At 37.3% G+C, this 20548-nt stretch overlaps 2 protein-coding genes and 2 pseudogenes across 2 annotated transcripts; all 4 read right to left on the reverse strand.

Moving 5' to 3' along the window:
* Positions 1-337: 337 nt before the first annotated feature.
* Positions 338-1702, reverse strand: LOC111484313 (annotated as a pseudogene).
* A 3491-nt stretch (positions 1703-5193) lies between these two features.
* LOC111484311 (S-norcoclaurine synthase 2-like) lies at positions 5194-6498 on the reverse strand. The gene is made up of 2 exons (XM_023130859.1): positions 6301-6498; positions 5194-5574 (listed from the first exon to the last, which is right to left on the reverse strand). The coding sequence occupies exons 1-2, from the start codon at positions 6482-6484 to the stop codon at positions 5276-5278; spliced, it is 483 nt and encodes a 160-aa protein (XP_022986627.1). The 5' UTR covers positions 6485-6498; the 3' UTR covers positions 5194-5275.
* A 2680-nt stretch (positions 6499-9178) lies between these two features.
* Positions 9179-10475, reverse strand: LOC111484312 (annotated as a pseudogene).
* Positions 10476-17242: 6767 nt separating this feature from the next.
* LOC111483994 (phenolic glucoside malonyltransferase 1-like) lies at positions 17243-18764 on the reverse strand. The gene has a single exon (XM_023130405.1). It carries the CDS (start codon positions 18762-18764, stop codon positions 17394-17396), a length of 1371 nt encoding a protein of 456 aa, XP_022986173.1. The 3' UTR covers positions 17243-17393.
* Between the last annotated feature and the right edge of the window lie 1784 nt (positions 18765-20548).

Here is a 20548-nt window from a genome sequence, read left to right on the forward strand (position 1 = left end):
AATATCCACTGAGCTCAAAATAAAAAAGAGCGATCAAGGAAATTAGGTATTACAGAGTACCTACTTCTCGCTTTTAAAAGTGAAAACTATTTCCAAAGACCAATACGAGTTTTTTAAGCATGTTTTTCTTAAAAGTGATAACTATTTCCAAAGTCCAATACGAGTTTTTTAAGCATGTTTTGTCCTATTATCAGGATTGCTCTCATTAAGATGTGATCTTTGTCATATTTATACTCTTTTCATTATCTATCTTCATAAGCTTCTTTTTGTAACTTCAATTATAAAACTTTCAAAATTTTATTATACATTTTTTTTATTTATACCACCTCCTCAGTTTCTTCAAAAGTAGATTAAAAGAAGTAAAAAGAACATATATATCTTGTTACATCACCATGGGAACTAACTACTCTATAAAAATAAATATTTAAAAAAGTTTCTCATTTGTTATGAACATACAAGATCACAAGAAATTGAAATAAATTGAGTTTATTGGAGGAAAAAGAGTCTAAAGATAATGATGGATTTCATGAATTAAACATTTTTATGTTGTTTGTTGTGAAGTAGATGATGGTTTGCTGCTTGAGCAATGTCTATGAGAGGCTGTATGGTAACAAGTGAGGCATTAGCAGCAGCTTCTTCCTTTATTTCATATTCAATGGTGGATTCAACAATGCAACGATCATCACCATTTTCAACGATCTTGAAGCGAACCCTATAGAGAGTAAACCCGATATCCAAGAACCTTCCTTCCACGACCTCGGTCTCTTTTATACGATTCTCATTATCTATTTTTGTAAATTTCTCCTTATAACCTGGGGCACCACCTAAACCTGCTTTTTGTACGTTTCAAATTAGTAACGATTTAGTCTCGGAATTTTAATACGTATCATCTAGATTCACACACTTTCAAATCAAATTTTATTTTATATTATGAAACGACCTAGTCTTTGTTTTTTTTTATATATAAACATATTTGATCTCTAAACTGTGAGATTCTGGACCCCGAGGAACGAGTGTCAGTGAAGATGTTGGACTCCGAAGAGTGGTGAATTGTGAGATCCTATATCGGTTGAGAGGAAAAAGAAACATTGTTTATAAGGGTGTTGAAACTTCTCAGGTGGCGCGTTTTAAAAATTGAGAGAAATTACAAAGTGTTGATATGATTGAAGGTATTCAAAATGAACTACAAATATTTTAGGAGATTGTTACTAGATTTGAATTTAGGTAGATTTCCATCGTTTACTATTTATAGTCGAGTGTATAACTTATAAATACCGAACCCTCACATGGTAACTTCCATCTATTTCATCTATTCTATCTTTTCATATCTCAACCCAACAAGGTTCGTTATTGAACAAACTCATGGAAACTATTAAATGGAAGAATGTTATGAAAATCTCTAAAGGCTGAAAACGAGAAAATAGGAAGATTATTAGAAGTTATTACCTGGTGGGAAAATGATATTAAGAACAGTTCCTTCTCCTCCATCACCTTCAACCACCTCTACCTTCTTGATAAGGTTTGGGAGGTGGTTTTCAACCAATTGTGGGAGTTCGAGGCCTCCGTAGAGCTACGACGGTGGCTGGTGCCTGGATTTCCGCCTCATGGGAGAGCTGACCCAACATCTTCTTAGTTTTGAGGTGTGGGTTTGGTGGATGAAGACATAGAAAGATGATAAGAAATGAGAGGACGAATTAGTTCTATGAAGAGCAAGGACAAAGACATGTGAATAAGAATATTCTTTATGAGTAAAAGATGACGCACAAACTCTCTTTCAAAAAATCTCTCTAGCACTATTTTCTAAAACATTCTTCTTAAACGGGGCTAGAGGCTTGAGCATACGCTACCTGGCTGTAGGTGACGCAAATTCAAATCGGCTTGAATCACTCGGTGTTGGTAGTGAATGTCACACAATCACAAAGTCCATTACCAAAAAAAGTGCATTGTGACAAGTGGTATCAAAGCTTTGTTAGCTTCTTGAAGCAATGAAACCATGACTATGTCAACAATAAAATCGACACCTAAATCACAAGCTAATTGACTTACTTTAGTAGAATAAGAAATGTTGTTCCCTAAAAGAAATCCAGTGTTCGCATCATGGAAGGACTAAGTGACAAAAATGAATGAAAAATTGATGGAATTGATGCAATCGGCGCTTGCCTTGATGGGTTATCGTTTAAAGAATTGATATTTAGAGTTGACTCATTAGAAGAAAGATTTGCCCGAACATGTAGCTCAAAACGTGTTGGTAGCCTCGAAAGCTCTGTCACCATGATAAAGTTAACCAACAAATTAGCTGATGAATTTAGAATAACACTTGATGCCATTAGTGAAGAGTTGGTCGAGATAACATCTGAGTGAGTTTGACAATGTGAGTCGTAGAGAATCATACCCTAGGCCAAGCTCATATCGAGCTTAACAAACTAAAGATCTCGGAACCCAAAACCTTTGAAGAACTATTCTATGTCAAAGATAGAATAGTTCTTTAAAGCTATAGGAACTTGTTCCGAAGACCTAAAAGTTACATTAGCGTAGATGATGCGAAACTCTGATGGCGTTCGAAGGTGAATGATATCCAAAATTGGTCATGCACCATCCGTTCATGGGAAAACCTCAAGAAAGAATTGAGGACTTAATTCTTCCCCGAAAATGTTCAATCATAGCACGGCTGAAATTGCATGAACTAAGACACACTAGAGGCATAAGAGACTACGTTAAATAATTCTGAGCTTTTATTTTAGACATCAAGGATATGTTGGAGAAGAAAAAAGTATACTGCTTTGTCGAAGAATTGCGGGCCAGATAAAGTTATACAAACAAAAGGTTTGTCGTCGCACTCGCTACCGCAGAGCGACTTCTAAACTTTGGGGGCGAAGCTAGATTCCAAAGAAAGAGTACACCAACCCCAAACTCTAGAGGCAAACCTTATACTTCGATTTAGCGAAATGAAGGCCCCAATTGGCCAAATGGAGGGAACGATAGACCAAATGGGGAAACAGATAGACCTCCTCAAAGTACAAACGTTGGGCAATCTAGATGGCTCTACCCCTAAAGGAACTATCCAATGACGCCTTTATAGTGCCTTTTATGTAAAGGCCTCATAGACTGTCCTACTGCCCTCATCGGGCATCCCTCAATGCACTCCAAATCTCAATATAAGAGAGTAACGACACAGGAATCGAGCCAGAAAAAAAAAAAGGGAAGATCAAGATAACTTTAGGATGGGTGTGCTGAAATTTTTATCGGTCATCCAAAAGAAGGTCAACCTGAAGGAAGTAATAGAGAAGGGGCTTATGTTCGTAGACGCAATAATGAACTTGCGACCCAACAAAAGCACCTTGATAGACTGATGCGCAACTCATAATTTCATTGTTGATGAAGAAGCGGTAGATTGAAACTCATAATAGAAAAGGACGGTGAAAAAAATGAAAGCTATTAATTCTGAAGCTCTAGGTATAGTTGGAGTTTATTGGAGAGTTTTCTCGAACCTAGGGGATTAGTTAGGAAAAATTAACTTTGTTGTGGTTGATGACTTGGAGGTGATACTAGAAATGGACTTCCTTTTGGAGCACAAAGTCATCCCAATGTCGTTGACGAAGTGCATAGTGATTACCAATTGCAATTCTAGAGTAATCCCAGCAAGCATCAAACAACCAGTTAATTTTAAAATGATTTCCGTCTTACAACTGAAAGAAGGCTCACGCGATAGGAACCCACATTTATAGCTATACCTTTGGTGGAAGATGTAACCACTCAAACCCATTCCGAGTGAAGTTAGGGATATTCTAGAAAGTTATGCTGACATAATTCCAGAGAGCTTGCCAAAAACGCGCTACCACTTCGTCGGGTATTGATCACAAAATTGAGCTTCTCCTTGGGACAAAACCTCAAACGAAGAATGCATACGGATGGCTCCCCTAGAGCTATTCAAACAGAGAAAGCAACTAGCTCCCATACTATTTTAGAAAAAGAAAGATGAGACGTTATGTTTGTGTATAGACTAGAGAGCTTTGAACGAGGTGACTAATAACAAATATCCCTTGCCAATATTATTCAACCTGTTTGATCAACTTCACATGGCCAAATAATTCACGAAGCTAGACTTATGATCAGGGTACTACCAAATATGCATTGCTGATGGAGATGAACCCAAGACAACATGCTCATGCTACATCAAACCCTTTATTTGATTTCATGTTGTATTGCCTTACTATTTTATTTTCGGTTTGTATTACTGTTCGGAAAAATCATGTCTAGACCTATCAGATGTGAATCGTCTCAAAATGTACTATAGGGGGATGCGACTAGCCGCCGATTTTTTATACCCAGGGTTATATGTTATCTAATTTATTATATTGTCTTTCTCGCTTATAGCCTATAGCATTACTTTCAAAACCTTCTTTCAATCTTGCTTTCAAACTCTTTTTCGAAAATCTTTCTGCCCCCTTTCTAAAAACCTTCTTCTCAAAACGAGGATAGAGGGTTGAGCATACGTTGCCCAATTGTAGGCGATGCGAATTTGAATTACTCACTCGATGTTGAGGGTAAGTGTCACACAATCACAAAATCCGCTGCCAAGAAAAGTGTGATTGTAACAGGTAGCAGGTTGGTCTTCACAAATGCAACCCACACCTCTCTTCCGAGTCGATGTATGCAACTACCATTTTCCTTGCGTTTTCTCTTGAAATTTGCCACTATATTTTTGTAATGTTGATTATCTCCAAGTCTGTCTGTTTAGAGTTGCACATCCAAGGGGGCTACAACCATTTCATTTCATTAAAGATGACATGCTTGAAAGAGTTGTAGTTGGCTAGAAGGTTAATGGCTCGAGGGCTCCAATCAACTACCTATCCTCTAACTGATCGTTGTGGGCTCTCTCTTGGTTAACATGTGTATAAAACTATTTCATTATTGGAGCTTCGTTTGTTCTCTGTTGTGGCAAAACATCTCCCAACCGAGGTTGGTAATGATATTTTGCAACGATTCTAGGAGGGTAACTAAATTTAAGCCCTCCTTGCCCTCCTCTTCTTTGAGTTCACGTCCATGCAAAATATATTTCACATTTTGCATGAATATCCTTTCATGAGTTGATATTAACTACTTCATCAAAACAAATATTTGAACAAGTTTATATTTGATTATGAAACATAAAAGATAACAAGAAACTAAAATCAATGGAGTACAATTCAAGTAGTCTTAACCTTATATGACTTTATTGGGGTAAATATTGGGGGAGACGGGGGAACAGGCTATAGATGGTGATGGACTTCATTAACTATGCATCTTTAAGCTGTTTGTAGTGAAGTAGATGGTCGTTTGCTGCTTGAGCAATGTCAATGAGAGGCTGTAAGGTAACTAGTGAGGCATTTGCAGCAGCTTCTTCCTTGATTTCATATTCAATGGTGGATTCGACAATGCAGCTATCATCACCATTTTCAACGATCTTCAAGCGAACCCTATAGAGAGTAAACCCGATATCTAAGAACCCTCCTTCCACCACCTCGGTCTCTTTTATACGATTCTCATTATCTATCTTTGTAAATTTCTCCTTATAACTTGACGCACCACCTAAACCTGCATTTATACTCTAGTTTAACCTTATATATCAAACCTATATGTTAGTAAGGTGCATCAAGTCAGCGATCGTGCACATGTATTTAGTCTTACGATTTTCAAATTTGTATTATTATAATACAATTTAATTCATATATTTTTTAATTAAGTTTTAGTTCATATACATTGCTTTGCCTTCATTGAAGTAATCATATTTTAACTTAATTTCATTCTCAAATAATTAATAATTGATCCATGTTTATCTCTATTTGATAATTTTTTGGGTTTTTAATTTTAATTTTTTTTAAATGAAACTAAACTTATGTTTTGTTATTCGGTTTCTACTAATATTTTCAAAAATTAAGTCAAATTATAAATTAATCAAAATTAAGTTTATAACCCTTTTCAATAAAATCAAAACCACTGAAATTCATGGAAAATAAAACATCAAAATCATTAATATCATCAAACTACAAACTACAAACAAACAGACCGATAATCATAAGAATTTCATTTTTAATTCTTTCATAATTTTGTTTTAGAAATGTACATGTTCGAGACACTTCGTATAAAATTGAAACATCAACATAACAAGTCTTCAATAAGACAATTTTTAAAAAAATTTACGAAGGAACGAAAAGTAAGGGAGAGAAATATCACCGAACATCGTATTAAATACTGAATGAAAAAAAATATGTATAAGTTTGAAAGTCGAAATAAAAAACGAAGATTATTAGAAACTATTACCCGGTGGGAAAATGAGATTAAGAACAGTTCCTTCTCCTCCATCGCCTTCAACCACCTCAATTTTCTGGATAAGGTTCGAGAGGCGGTTTTCGACAAGTCGTGCAAGTTCAAGACCTCCGTAGAGCTGCCATGCCACGGTGGCGGGCGCCTGAATTGCAGCCTCATGAGAGAGTTGACCCAACATCTTCTTAATTTAGAGGTGTGGGTTATGTGAATGAAGACACAGAAAGATGGTAAGAAATGAGAGGACTAATGAGTTCTATAAAGAGCAAGAACAAGAATATTGTTGGTTGGGTTATGGGAGATTCCTATTGTAAAAGAAGACACAAAATTAAGAGGGAATTTTTAATTCAGAGTATTGTTCTTAATCATAACGCCATGTTTCCAATGTTTTTTTTTAATTTTATTTGATGTCATTGTCATTGATATATATATCGATGATGTCTTAACATGCGGGATGACATAATGCAGTATACAAAGACGTCTCATCTGCCAATAGGATAAAGTCGAGAAGGCCAAGGTATTAGGACTCCTTGAACCCCTGCTAGTGCCGATAAGACCGTGGGATAGTGTGTCAATAGACTTCATAACACACCTCTCAAAAGTAGGCAAATATGAAGTCATATTGGTTATCATAGACTGTTTCTCGAAATACCCCAAGTTCGTTCTCACCCCCAAAGTATACTTGGCTGAATTAACAGCCTAACTATTCTTCAAATGCATTGTGAAGTTGTGGGGCATTCCGTCCAGCATCGTCAACAGAGACAGTAGATTCATCTAAATATTTTGGACAGAGTTATTCACATTACTGGGGACGATTTTAAATATTTCGACAAGCTACCACCCCAAACTGACAAACGGACAGACAGAAAAAATCAACTACTTGCTCGAAGAGTACTTGCGTCCCTTTGGTCGACACTCATCAAAAGAATTGGGTACAACTGCTAGATGTGGCTCAATTTTGTTTCAATTGCCAAATGAGTTCGTCTACCAGAAAAAATCCCCTTTGATATTGCAAGTGGACGACACCAAGCCTTGCCCCATATTATTGTTCATCCATATGTAGGAAAGAACCCTCAAACCCAAAACTTCACAAGAGAACGGAAGCAAACAACATATATAGCTCGAGTTTATTTGGAGAAAGCTTCCAAACACATGAAGAAGTGAGCGGACAAGAAGCGTTGTTGCCTCCAATTTTGAGTAGGAGATCATGTTCTTATTGAATTAAGGCCTCAACAAAGTTTTAAAAAGGAGCAGCATCTTGTTGTCTTTTGGCTGAGTAGCTTGCCTCTGATGAGAGCAAGGAGAAATCTTTGGAAGAAGAAATCCAAGAAGAAAGAAATAGAAAAAACAAGGAGAAATGTTTGGAAGAAAAAAACATGAGCAAGAGAACCAAAGCCTTGTTTTGTTGTTGCTAAAACATCTTTCTCGTATTTAAAACAAACCTATATTCTAAAAATGACTGAAGGACAACTAAACTTGCTGTCACTCCCTTCTAAACCTGGCCCAGATGACCAACTAAAATTATGTTACTCCACTGGAAGTGTATGGGCCAAATAACTAAATCAAGTAAAGATGTGAGAATAAACTAAAAAGGGCTTTTATCTAACACATCTCATGGAGTGAATTGCCCACGTAAATGAAAATTCACCCAATGACATTATGTCAGTAACTTAAAGTCTTACCATCTCGACCCAAGTGACGACTATCAAAGTGTCATCACAAGACCTGATGTCCATCTAAAATAGAAGAACACTAAAGAAGTAAAAGTAATCCTAGCCAATAGAGTTAGAAAAAGTGGGAACAAATGGAAGAACTTCCCTATAGAAGAAACAAACTACGAATGCGCTGAAGACCTAGACTCTGCCGCAATCCACATCGCTAAGTTCGAAAATATCCAATTGATGACAGGGATGTCAACCAATTAAGTGGGGTTGGATATCACGGTCATGCTCGTCCAAGACGTGTTGCTCATGGTTGCATGTCCATGCCACACCAAACTCTTTAATTGATTTCATGTTGTATTGTCTTACTAGTGTATTTTCTGTTTGTATAATTGTTCGGCGAAATCATGTCTAGGCCTACTAGACGTGAATCAACTCAAAATGTATTATAGGGTGATGCGACTAGTCATCAATTCTTCCTACCTAGAGTTATATGCTATCTAGGCCGTTATGTTTTCTTTCTCACTTATAGCCTATAACATTGCTTTCAAAATCTTGTTTCAATCTTGTTTTTAAACTCTCTTTCGGAAATCTTTCTACCCACTTTCTAAAACCTTCTTCTCAAAACAGGGCCGGAGGTTTGAGCATACATTGTCTAACCGTAGGCAACGCAAATTCAAATTGGTTTGACTCACTCGGTGGTCAGGGTGAGTGCCACAAAGTCCACTGCCAAGAAAAGTGCGATTGTGACAGGTAGCAAGTTGGTCTTCACAAATACAACCCACACCTTTTCTTCAAGGTTGATGTATACGTCTCCTCTTGAAATTTGCCACCATGTTTTTACAATGTTGATTGTCTCCAAGTTTGTTTTGAGTTACACATCCAAGGGGGATACAGCCATTTCATTAAAGATGGCATACTTGAAGAGTTGTAGTTGGAATATTAGGTTAATGGCTCGGGCTCCAATCTAACTACTTGTCTCTCAGTTAACATGTACATAGAACTATTTCACTATTACAACTTCTCTTGTTCTCTCTTGCGGCGATGATATTTAGCCATGATTCTAGGAAGACAACTGAATTTAAGCCCTCCTTTTCTTTTCTTTGAGTTATAAAGCAAATATTTGAAAAAGTAGTCTCAAAAGATAACAAGAAACTAAAATAAATGGAGTAAAATTAAAGTAGTCTTAACCTTGTATGATTTTATTGGGGTAAATATTGGGGGGAAACAGGCTAAACATGATGATGGACTTCATTAACTACGCATCTTTAGGCTGTTTGTTGTGAAGTAGATGGTCGTTTGCTGTTTGAGCAATGTCTATGAGAAATTGTATATTAACAAGTGAGGCATTAGCAGCAGCTTCTTCCTTTACTTCATATTCAATGGTGGATTCAACAATGCAGCTATCATCACCATTTTCAATGATCTTCAAGCGAACCCCATAGAGAGTAAACCCGATATCCAAGAACCCTCCTTCCACCATGTTTGTCTCTTTTATACGATTTTCATTATCTATTCTTGTGAATTTCTCTTTACAACTTGAGAAACGACCTACACCTGCATTTGTATGTAAATTTTTGTGTCGTTAAATCAAATCCACATGGCGTGCTCTAGTTTAACCTTATATATCAAACCTCCTACATGTTAGTATGTAGATTAAGTCGACACTCTTACACGTGTATTTACTCTTATAATTTTTAAATTCGTAACAATTTAGTATCTAAAGTTTAGTAGTATTATGATTTAGTATTATAATGATCATTGACTTAATTGTATTTAAATCAAATTTCTCTCTAAAATAATTAATAATTCAATTCAACCTACAATTGATTAGGTTATATTTACCATTGATGGTGTTTATTAAACCTCTATTTGATAACTATTTGGGTTTTTAGTTTTAATTATTAAAACCCTTTTCAGTAAAAATTATTCCACTCAAACCCATTCCAAGTAAACCTCAAATAAAACATCAAAATCATTAATAACACCAAACTACATTAACATCATCAAATATTTTTTATAAGAATTTCATTTTTAATTTACTATGTTTAAAGGAGGCCAATTCTTGGGTATAATTCACATTTTAAAAGAAAAAATCAAGATATTTTAAATAAATTTAGAACATAAGAAAAAAAAATGTCCTTAATATAATATAATATAAGTATTAAATATTCTTTTTATATTACCTTCTTTTTTATATATATATAATTTTGTCTTAGAAATATACATTAACATCATCAAGACATTTACATAAAATTGAGACATCAATAAAAACAAGTCTTCAATAAAACAACTCTCAAACTATTACCTAGTGGGAAAATGAGATTAAGATCAGTTCCTTTTCCTCCATAGCCTTCAACCACCTCTATTTTTTTGTATAAGGTTCGAGAAGCGGTTTTCGACAAGTCATGCAAGTTCAAGACCTCCGTAGAGCTGCCATGCCACGGTGGCTGGCCTGGATCACGGACTCATGAGAGAGTTGACCCAACATCTTCTTAATTTAGAGGTGTGAGTCTTGTGAATGACGACACAGAAAGATGGTAAGTGTGAATGTTTGATTAATCCACCACACCTAAATGGTGTGAAAGTTATCTTATTTATAATAAATGAATTATCAGGATATGGAAATAGTAATAAATGGAAATAACAAGAAATAGAAATATACCTATGATAATAAGGCAAATATTAGATATTTGCCTTATAATAAAATATCAAATATAATATATATGGTAAACTATAATTTATTACTAAATATCCTTAACACCCCACCGCAAGCTAAGCGTCGGATTTAAACGAACGTGAAGCTTGAATCTGAAAAATTCAAAGAGGTTGAGAAACACTTTTCATGAAGATGCTAACAACCTAGTTCTTGGCCATCAAAAAATTGCAGAGGGATCGCCGCTCAGCGGCGATGCTGCCTTGGCTTCGGCGAGAATATGTCTAACCCATGAAGAGGGATTGTCGCTTAGCGACGATGCTGCCTTGGCTCTGGTGAGAATATTTCTAACCCCAAGAAGTAGAAGGGGAAACCTAGAGCAAGGGACAAAGACAATGTTGAAGCTGGAAGAGTCGCCACATTGGGCGAAGGAGCCAATTTTGGCGAGAAGGGCAGTCAGAAGAGTCGCCTTATCGGGCGAAGAAGCCAATTTTGGCAGGAAGGGCGGCGGCAACTTGGTTGGCGAATAGGCCAGTGCTGCACCCAGATTCCGAAGGTAAATCTCTGCAAAAGGTTGATAGGTTTAGGTTAGGGTTTATGTGAAGGATGAAGGTTGATTGGGAAGAAAATGAGAGAGACTATATTGGCCGAGGGGAAAATCGATTGGGTTGGAAAAGGTGAGGTTGTATGTACAGAGTATGACGAAAGGTGATTTGGAGGTCAATAGGGTGGAGCCGAAGAGTAATCAATCGGCTCCGACTACGGCAGTCATGAAGACTGCCCCTGCGGCGTCAAAACCAGCAGGGGTGGTGGAGAAGAAGATTAGAGGATTCAAAAACCATTGAAAAGAAAGGATCCGGGTTGTTAAACCGAGAGGGCTCTGATACCATGTGAATGTTTGATTAATCCACCACACCTAAATGGTGTGAAAGTTATCTTATTTATAATCAAATGAATTACAAGGATATGGAAATAGTAATAAATGGAAATAACAATAAATGGAAAGATACCTATGATAATAAGGCAAATATTAGATATTTGCCTTATAATAAAATATCAAATATAATATATATGGTAAACTATAATTTATTACTAAATATCCTTAACACCCCACCGCAAGCTAAGCGTCGGATTTAAACGAACGTGAAGCTTGAATCTGAAAAATTCAAAGAGGTTGAGAAACACTTTTCATGAAGATGCTAACAACCTAGTTCTTGGCCATCAAAAAATTGCAGAGGGATCGCCGCTCAGCGGCGATGCTGCCTTGGCTTCGGCGAGAATATGTCTAACCCATGAAGAGGGATTGTCGCTTAGCGACGATGCTGCCTTGGCTCTGGTGAGAATATTTCTAACCCCAAGAAGTAGAAGGGGAAACCTAGAGCAAGGGACAAAGACAATGTTGAAGCTGGAAGAGTCGCCACATTGGGCGAAGGAGCCAATTTTGGCGAGAAGGGCAGTCAGAAGAGTCGCCTTATCGGGCGAAGAAGCCAATTTTGGCAGGAAGGGCGGCGGCAACTTGGTTGGCGAATAGGCCAGTGCTGCACCCAGATTCCGAAGGTAAATCTCTGCAAAAGGTTGATAGGTTTAGGTTAGGGTTTATGTGAAGGATGAAGGTTGATTGGGAAGAAAATGAGAGAGACTATATTGGCCGAGGGGAAAATCGATTGGGTTGGAAAAGGTGAGGTTGTATGTACAGAGTATGACGAAAGGTGATTTGGAGGTCAATAGGGTGGAGCCGAAGAGTAATCAATCGGCTCCGACTACGGCAGTCATGAAGACTGCCCCTGCGACGTCAAAACCAGCAGGGGTGGTGGAGAAGAAGATTAGAGGATTCAAAAACCATTGAAAAGAAAGGATCCGGGTTGTTAAACCGAGAGGGCTCTGATACCATGTGAATGTTTGATTAATCCACCACACCTAAATGGTGTGAAAGTTATCTTATTTATAATAAATGAATTACCAGGATATGGGAATAGTAATAAATGAAAATAACAAGAAATGGAAAGATACCTATGATAATAAGGCAAATATTAGATATTTGTCTTATAATAAAATATCAAATATAATATATATGGTAAACTATAATTTATTACCGTAGGAAATAGAGGACTAATCAAACAAGAATATTGTTGATTGGATTATGCGAGATTCCTATTGTAAAAGAAGGCACAAAGTTGAGAGGGAATTTTTTAATTAAGACTATTGTTCTTAATCATAACGCTATGTTTCCAATGTTTTTTTTTTTTTTTATTTGATGTCATTGTCATTGATATATATGTCAATGATCAAGACACCATGATCATTGTAAAGTGTATATACGTAAGCCCTAGTGATCAATAACAATTGAAGTAACAAAGGAAAAATGACATTTTTAGCCTTTGTTATGTTGGATTTGAATTTAGTTCCATTTTAGTTTCTAGGTTTTGTTTTGTTTTTTTTTTTTTTTTTTTTTTTTTTTTTCTTTTTTGGATTACTTACTCCTAAGAATGGTTAAGTGGGTTTGAGAGAACTATTTTGGCCTCTTGATTTGTTCAAATCCATCAAGAATATAAGAGAAATTGAAGGTAAGCGTTCTAGGTTCTTGATTTCGATTTTACTTTGAATTAAGTTCTTAATTTTTAGTAGGTTGATATTGGAGGGATTTCGTATAAGTTTTGCAAAAGAAGTCAGAGTTGATTTAGACTAGAAGGTGGTGTTCCGATGAACGTCAAGAATTTGCAAGATTATAAGTTTTACACTTTTGGATGATATTTGAACTCTATTATTTTATTATGAGGTTGAGTAAAAATTACAAGAAATACATCTTTGAGTAGATAGGTTCAAACTCTACAACTTTGGCGAAGAAACCAAATTGATTCAAGTTTTGTGCAAGAAATACACAAAAATGCAAAGAAAATAGGTCGAAGAAACTCATCGATTTCTAGAAAAATAAATGGCAGGGAGAAAGAATCGGCAACACGCAGCGTACTGTGGGCGACGGAACACGACTAGGCTGTTGAGGGACAATTGTCATGCACTGAACGGTGAACCACATTTGGCTTCAAGCGGCTACATGTGTACGGGTCAACCCGATTCAATCCATACTCAACCCGAGCAACCAAGCGCGACCCGAGAGCCACCTACCCAAACTCGGAAGTGCAACCCAATTTTCCTCCGTCTTTGTTTGCTAGTTTTTCATCCCGATTTTGATACTAACCCTAATTTTACTTGAATTAGGACCTATCAATGAGTTTTTAAAAATTTTAGAGCTCATAGCACACGAAAATGCTAGTTTGGGAAGGCAAGCGTCATCCAAGTAAGTAACCACACAGACATTAGACAAGTAATACTTGTAGGGATCGCTAAAACATACTAGCATGCAAGCATTGGTTACATTTGGTGGTTAGAAAAAGGATGTTAAGGACTTTTAAAGAGCGTTCTTGGATGAGTATGTGTTATATGTATGTAATGAAAAAATTACCATTATACTCCTAGTTTGAAATTTTCAAGAAGCATGTTATTATATGTATTATGCAAAGCTAGAAAAAGAATATGTATGACTAGAATACGAGTTGAGCAATACGTATGAGTATGTTATGCATAATGTAAGAAATTATAAAAATGCTCTTATGATGAAATTTTTTACGAATATTGTTTTATATGCTTTTTAATGTGTTAGTAAGGAGGGAGAACTATTGTGATATGTGCTTCAGGTGATTAACAACGGATGTTATCTCCCCATTTAGCTTGTTTGCTTGTATGTTTGCATGATACAGTATGTTTTAGCTTCATGTGTTTGATTTTATGTTCTCCCTGTAGAGCGTATTTACTTGCCTAGAGTTGGGCGTTAGAGTTAGATTGGCTAGATAATTACTTAGGTTAGGACGCCTCCAATAGAATGAGCATCTTAAGATCATGATCAACATTCATAAAGACTAGACCCAAGTACTCCCAAACTAAGAAAGACTCGAGGAGTTAAAAAAGAGCAACCTAGAGTCAGAAGTTCACATTAAACCACCTTGTCGCCTTAAGAATCCAATAGACCACCTCATCTTCCAGATATGACTATGGTAAAGTTTAAATTATTGATTATGTTCTTAGGGTGATCGATAGCCCTAGCAAAGTATGCATGAGATAACTTAGTTAAGATTAGGGTCCTACAACAAGTGAAGTTTACATGTTTACCCAGGTTAGTACATTTCCAGTAGACCATGTACCCAAGATCGTGAGCGATAAGAGGTTTAGATCTATGTGCACCAATAGATTGGTTTAGCCTAAGAAGTTAACTCTAAACATCTCGGAAATGAGAGATGTAATTTAAATAGCCTAGATGCCCTTAAGAACCTAGTAAACCTTTGCGACATCCATGACTAACAAAGGTAGCCTCCTAGACGGATAGTAATTGGTATAGTATTTAAGGAACTTCCATTTTCCTTCCCACACTAGTACATTACCATTGAGCTAGGTGTGAGCTTGTTTAGGTATGTGTGACACAATGGTTTATTGGATTACTCTACACGAGGTTGTCGGGGTGTTCTATTAGGTCTCTAGGGTGGTTTGGCAGTCTTGACATGGATTCACATCTCCAGGTTCCTCAATTATGACTCCCTGGGTTTGGATCAAACAAGAGCACTAGGACCACACCCTCTGATCATCTCTCAAGATTCTAATGCGCTTGTTCTACCAGAGGTGTTCCATCCTAGGTCATAGTCTAGCCAAACAGACTTCTCACCCTATTCTTAAACTGTTTCTACTACTTATCCTCTATAGGCATAATCATACATTCAACCACCTGGAGTCAATCGTGGGGAGTCAATCGTGCATACAGTCATACATGCTCATTGGGTGATAACATCAATCAAGCACAATTATGTACAAACAGTAGTAAATAATCCATTACATCCTGCAAGGAGTAATTCGGTATTGCCAATTCCAATTGTGACTATTCTCATACTTATCCAATCGACTTAGGCTCAGATCATACCGAAGTTAACCACCTAGGGTTTTGTTTTACTAGCATGCATGTGTTACCAAGCGATCCCTACAAGTATTACTTTCTAGAATCTGCGTGCTTACTTACTTGGATGACACGTACTTTCTCCAGTTAGCTTTTCAATGTGTTAAAGTCTCCAAAATTTCTAAATCTCTTTGTAAGTCCTAATTCAAGATAATAAGGTTAGTATCAAAATCAAAGCAAAAAACAATCGAACGGAGTGAAAAACTAACCTCACTTGCTCATGGGGCCTCCTATGCACAAGGCCATGCGCTTTTAGTAAGGACTTAAGCATGAGGTTAGTTTTTCTCAAATTTCCTTTCGTGCCACATGTCACTCGCTGATAAGTCATCGTAACACGTGTTCCCCCATTTGATCTCTAGCAACCATGATTCCTAAGGTTTTACACAAATTTAATCTTCGGTCATCGCATGTACTCCATTTACACCAGCTGTGTGTCTTTGCCTATGACTTTAGTCTTTCTATGAAGTGGAAGATCTTATCCTTCTCATACATATCTCAGATGTCCAACATCTGCACGGAGAACTATTTAACATATTCTCGGATGTTTCCTATGTATTTGAATTCCGTAGTTTCCTTCTAGCCAAGATTTTGACATTCTCTTCCCTTGGAAGAATTGACATCGAAGTTTTTGTTTTAGTTTTTCCCAAGTGTCTATTGTGCATCACCCTTCTTGAATGTCCATGTACCTCGACGTCCACCATAGTTTTGCATCATCTGCTAGATGTATGGTGGCCAAGGCGATCTTTGCATCCTCTATCATCATGTTCATCATCTAGAAGTATTACTCAAGGTTGAAGATGAAGTTCTCTAGGACCTTGTCGTCTCGAACCCCGCAAAATAGTTTGGGCTCCGAAATCTTGATCTTATTGAACTGAACTGCTCCCCCTATATGGGTTTGACTTCTCACCGCTCTTATGGTGAGGTTTACCCTAGTACTTAGTTCCATCATTTTTTCCCTAACCAAGTCGAGGGCTACTTTCACATCTTCAGATAGCTTAATGACCAGTTGAATAATTGCTTTTCAGGAGATGTCTAAATTATCGACTCGCTCTTCAATAAGGGCAGCAGAGCTCGTCAAGATGTCTCCTTGCTCAAGGCCACTAATCTTTGTGAATTTTGCTTCAAGGTTATCCATTATGTACATAAGTTCCTAAATGGGTAACCCATATAACTAACCCGCTACCACATCAACCATGTTGGTCTTGTCGACAAGTTTTTCACCTGCACGTCCAAGTACTGAATACTATCACAGACTTCTCGCAAGTATTGCATTTATTCTTTAATGTCGACGAGTTGGTCGACGTTGGACTTATTAACCTGCTTGGTTGTAGACCTGTTTATCCAATCAATTTTGAGACAACTCAAATCTGATACATTCATAATCGCACTCTTATGCGACGTTTGTAAACGATTGTGGGGTCACTCACTCTCACCACTGAGTGAGTCAGCTAACTCAAAATCGTGTCGCTTTTAGCCAGATGAAGTATACCCAAGTTGAAGCCTTATACACTTAAAAAATACATTAAGGAAACTATACATCATGAAGAGGTTTTGCATATAATGGGCATGCGGCCATGAACATCACACCTTGAACAAGAGATAAACGAGGAATCACATGAAGGGTGCCAAGAAAGTAGAGATTCCTTTTTAGTATTACAAATAGATATGACAAAAGATAGATAAATGTGGAGAAAGTATTTGATGATGTGATAGCCATTAAGAGAAACTAGCAAAAACACACATAGAATAGGCCTTGTAACGTAGATATCTCCACTAATCAATCAACATAGCTTTTCACCGTCTCTGAAAATAGAGAGCAAAACTTGTCCATAGCTTGAGGTGGAAGAGCAATTCCAAGCTCAACTCCCCCATCCCCATTTCTACTCTCCGCCATTGAAAAAACTCCATTAGGGCTTATGGAAACTTGCTCCACTTTCTTACTCCTTCCCCAACCAAAGTCAATGTCATAAACTCCAAGCCTTGGTGATCCCGCCACTATAATAAGCTTATCAATGGGCATCTCTTTCCTCCATCTCTCCGAAATTGCTTCCAACATTTCCACTATTTTGTTCTCCTTCCCATTCTTCTCTATCTCCTCTATTTCCTCACTAATCTTATTTGAAATCATCGCCATCCCATTTTCTTCCTCTAACTCCCTCGCTTCAGCAAACACTCCATACGCACTTACACAATTACCAAAATAATTGAGCCCTCCTAGCATATCCATACGAGCCCGCCAATCCACAAGAAAGATCAACCCTATCTTACATTCGGGTGCAATTCGCTGCGCTTTGACAATGCAAGTCGAGGCAAGAGAAAACGCCAACATCAAAGTGGTTAAACGACGAGGAGTGGATGAAGAAGTTGCTACCACTCTTCTCCTCACCTTCTCTATGTCAATGCAAGTAAGCTCAAACGTGGCATACACCACATCATCCGAGATGACCTCTTTCGGGGCAAGTCCAAGTAATTTAGGGACAAAGATTTCAAAAGACTTAACATAAATTGTATGCAACCCATTTGGATCCGTGGCGGATGTTCTATCAAAACATGGTGTCAACTCAGACGGCAACGTGGGGGGATTCTTATTATTAGTATTATTGAGTGTACTACAAATGGAAGCCCATGATTTCAAGAACATGGTGGATGTTTTGGCATCAGAAACCACATGGTTGGTTATGATGCCAATGCAAAACCCACTTTTGGGGAATAAAGTGATTTGGAGAGACATGGCTGGAGCAATGGTGTCGGATGTTGGGAGTTGGGGTACGAGGAAATGGGATTCGGTTGCCTTCCGGGCATGATTTGAAGAGAGGAGGTGGAAATCAGCGTGGGTTTTAGCAATAGTGAGGGAAACAGAGTCGCCAGGGTTGTAAAGAATAAAGGGGTCCGGAGATTGAGGCGGCCAAACGAGGCTTCCGGCGAGGGGGAGAAAGTGGGAGAGGGCGTGGGAGAGAGAGTGTTTGAGGTTTAAGAGTATTGAATCCAAGTGAAGTAGCTGATGGGGAGATAAGGAGTAGAAGAGAATGTGCTGTGTGGGAGGTGCTGAAAAGAAGCTCAGATCGAAGAGAGTGAGTGGCAGAGAGAAGGGAGTGGGCGGTGAAGGGGAGGGACTAATCTTGCACACCTCCAATATCTCCATGGCCATTTTCTACATCATAAACTAATGAATGAATGCCTATTTGTACTAATAATAATAATAGGGGCATTTTAGTCATTTCAACCTTCTTCTCCGACACGTGATTCACGAACCTACACTCCACCCTTCACCCTTAAAACATTTATAATTTATTACCAACTTGGTTTTGATTTTTTTTTTCATACAACAATATAATATTAGATTATTTGCAAAATCTAGTGATAGTAGATAGAGAAAATAATAAAAATAATATTAACAATAATTTTAATTTTAAATTTTTTATTATTCCAATTTTGTTTAATATTAGACTATATTAGTGACGATGTAAGATAAGATGATGACATAATGATGACGAAATGATTTAAGATTGTATGATGATGAGATAGTTTAACATGATGTTATTCCATGTTATGATGACGTGTATGTATTAAATGTCATTATGCATTATGACAATCATTTGTTTTTCTAAAGACATAATCCTAATTGAAGTTAATGATGATGAGTGGTATGAAAACCAATTGCTACATGTTACTTAGAGTAATATATGAATGGTGTATAGAGTTGTGTCGCGAGGATTATTTAAAGATGAAAACTATAGGGATCTCATGCATTTTGTGTGTACATATACATCGGGATATTTTTCCGTTTATCATGATGAGTATGGACGCGTATACTAGGATGATGATGATAAATGTCTCGCATGACATTTAGGGGTCTGCTAACCTTCGAACGTCACTACAACAACTAGCTCAACTATGATGGGTCTAGGGGGTGCGAACAACCTAGGGATCCACACTCGCACATGCGGGTCATGTATAGAAAAGTACTACACGTCCAATTTTATCCGAACTAGAGGCCGTCCCTACGATGGTTTTAATGATAAGTCTCAAGATCATGAGTTGCATGTGTTTGCATTCTTTGACCCCAATAATAGAGTCACTTTACTACGAAGTCACTTACTGAATATTTCATAAAGTGTGATACTTCTATTTTAGGTAAAGACAAGGCACCCCGTACAACATCACAATCAAAAACCATGACACGTGCATAGGATAGTAATATTTTATTTTATTTGTCTTAGTTTAGTATGTTAGATGAAAGTGTCCCACATTGGTTAATTTAGGGAATGATCATGAGTTTATAATATAAGAATACACTCTCCCTTGGTTTGAGGCCTTTTGAGGAAGTCCAAAGCAAAGCCATGAGAGCTTATGCTCAAAGTGGACAATATCATACCATTGTGGAGAGTCGTGTTTGTCTAACATGGTATCAAAGCAAAGTCATGCCCTAAACTTAGTCATGCCAATAGATTGGCAAATTCTCGAATGTCAAACAAAGAACTCCAAAAAGAAAAAAAGAAGTCAAGCCTCCTCGAAGACAATAAAAAATGACTAAGACTCCAAAAGAGTCGAGCCTCGATTAAGGGGAGGCGTACTTTGTTGGAGGGGAGGTTTTAGATGAAAGTGTCCCACCATGCCAATAGATTGGCAAATTCTCGAATGTCAAACAAAGAACGAAAAAAAAGAAGTCAAGCCTCCTCGAAGACAATAAAAAATGACTAAGACTCCAAAGGAAGAGTCGAGCCTCGATTAAGGGGAGGCGTACTTTGTTGGAGGGGAGGTCGAGCCTCGATTAAGGGGAGGCGTACTTTGTTGGAGGGGAGGTTTTAGATGAAAGTGTCCCACATTGTTTAATTTAGGGAATGATCATAGGTTTATAATCTAAGAGTTCACTCGTGGACTAACATAGTATAAGGTGTTTTTACTTTTAATGTTTTACTTGTTTTATTTAAT

This window comes from Cucurbita maxima, unplaced genomic scaffold, assembly GCF_002738345.1.
Source record: "Cucurbita maxima cultivar Rimu unplaced genomic scaffold, Cmax_1.0 Cma_Scf00009, whole genome shotgun sequence".
NCBI classification, from domain to species: Eukaryota; Viridiplantae; Streptophyta; class Magnoliopsida; order Cucurbitales; family Cucurbitaceae; genus Cucurbita; species Cucurbita maxima.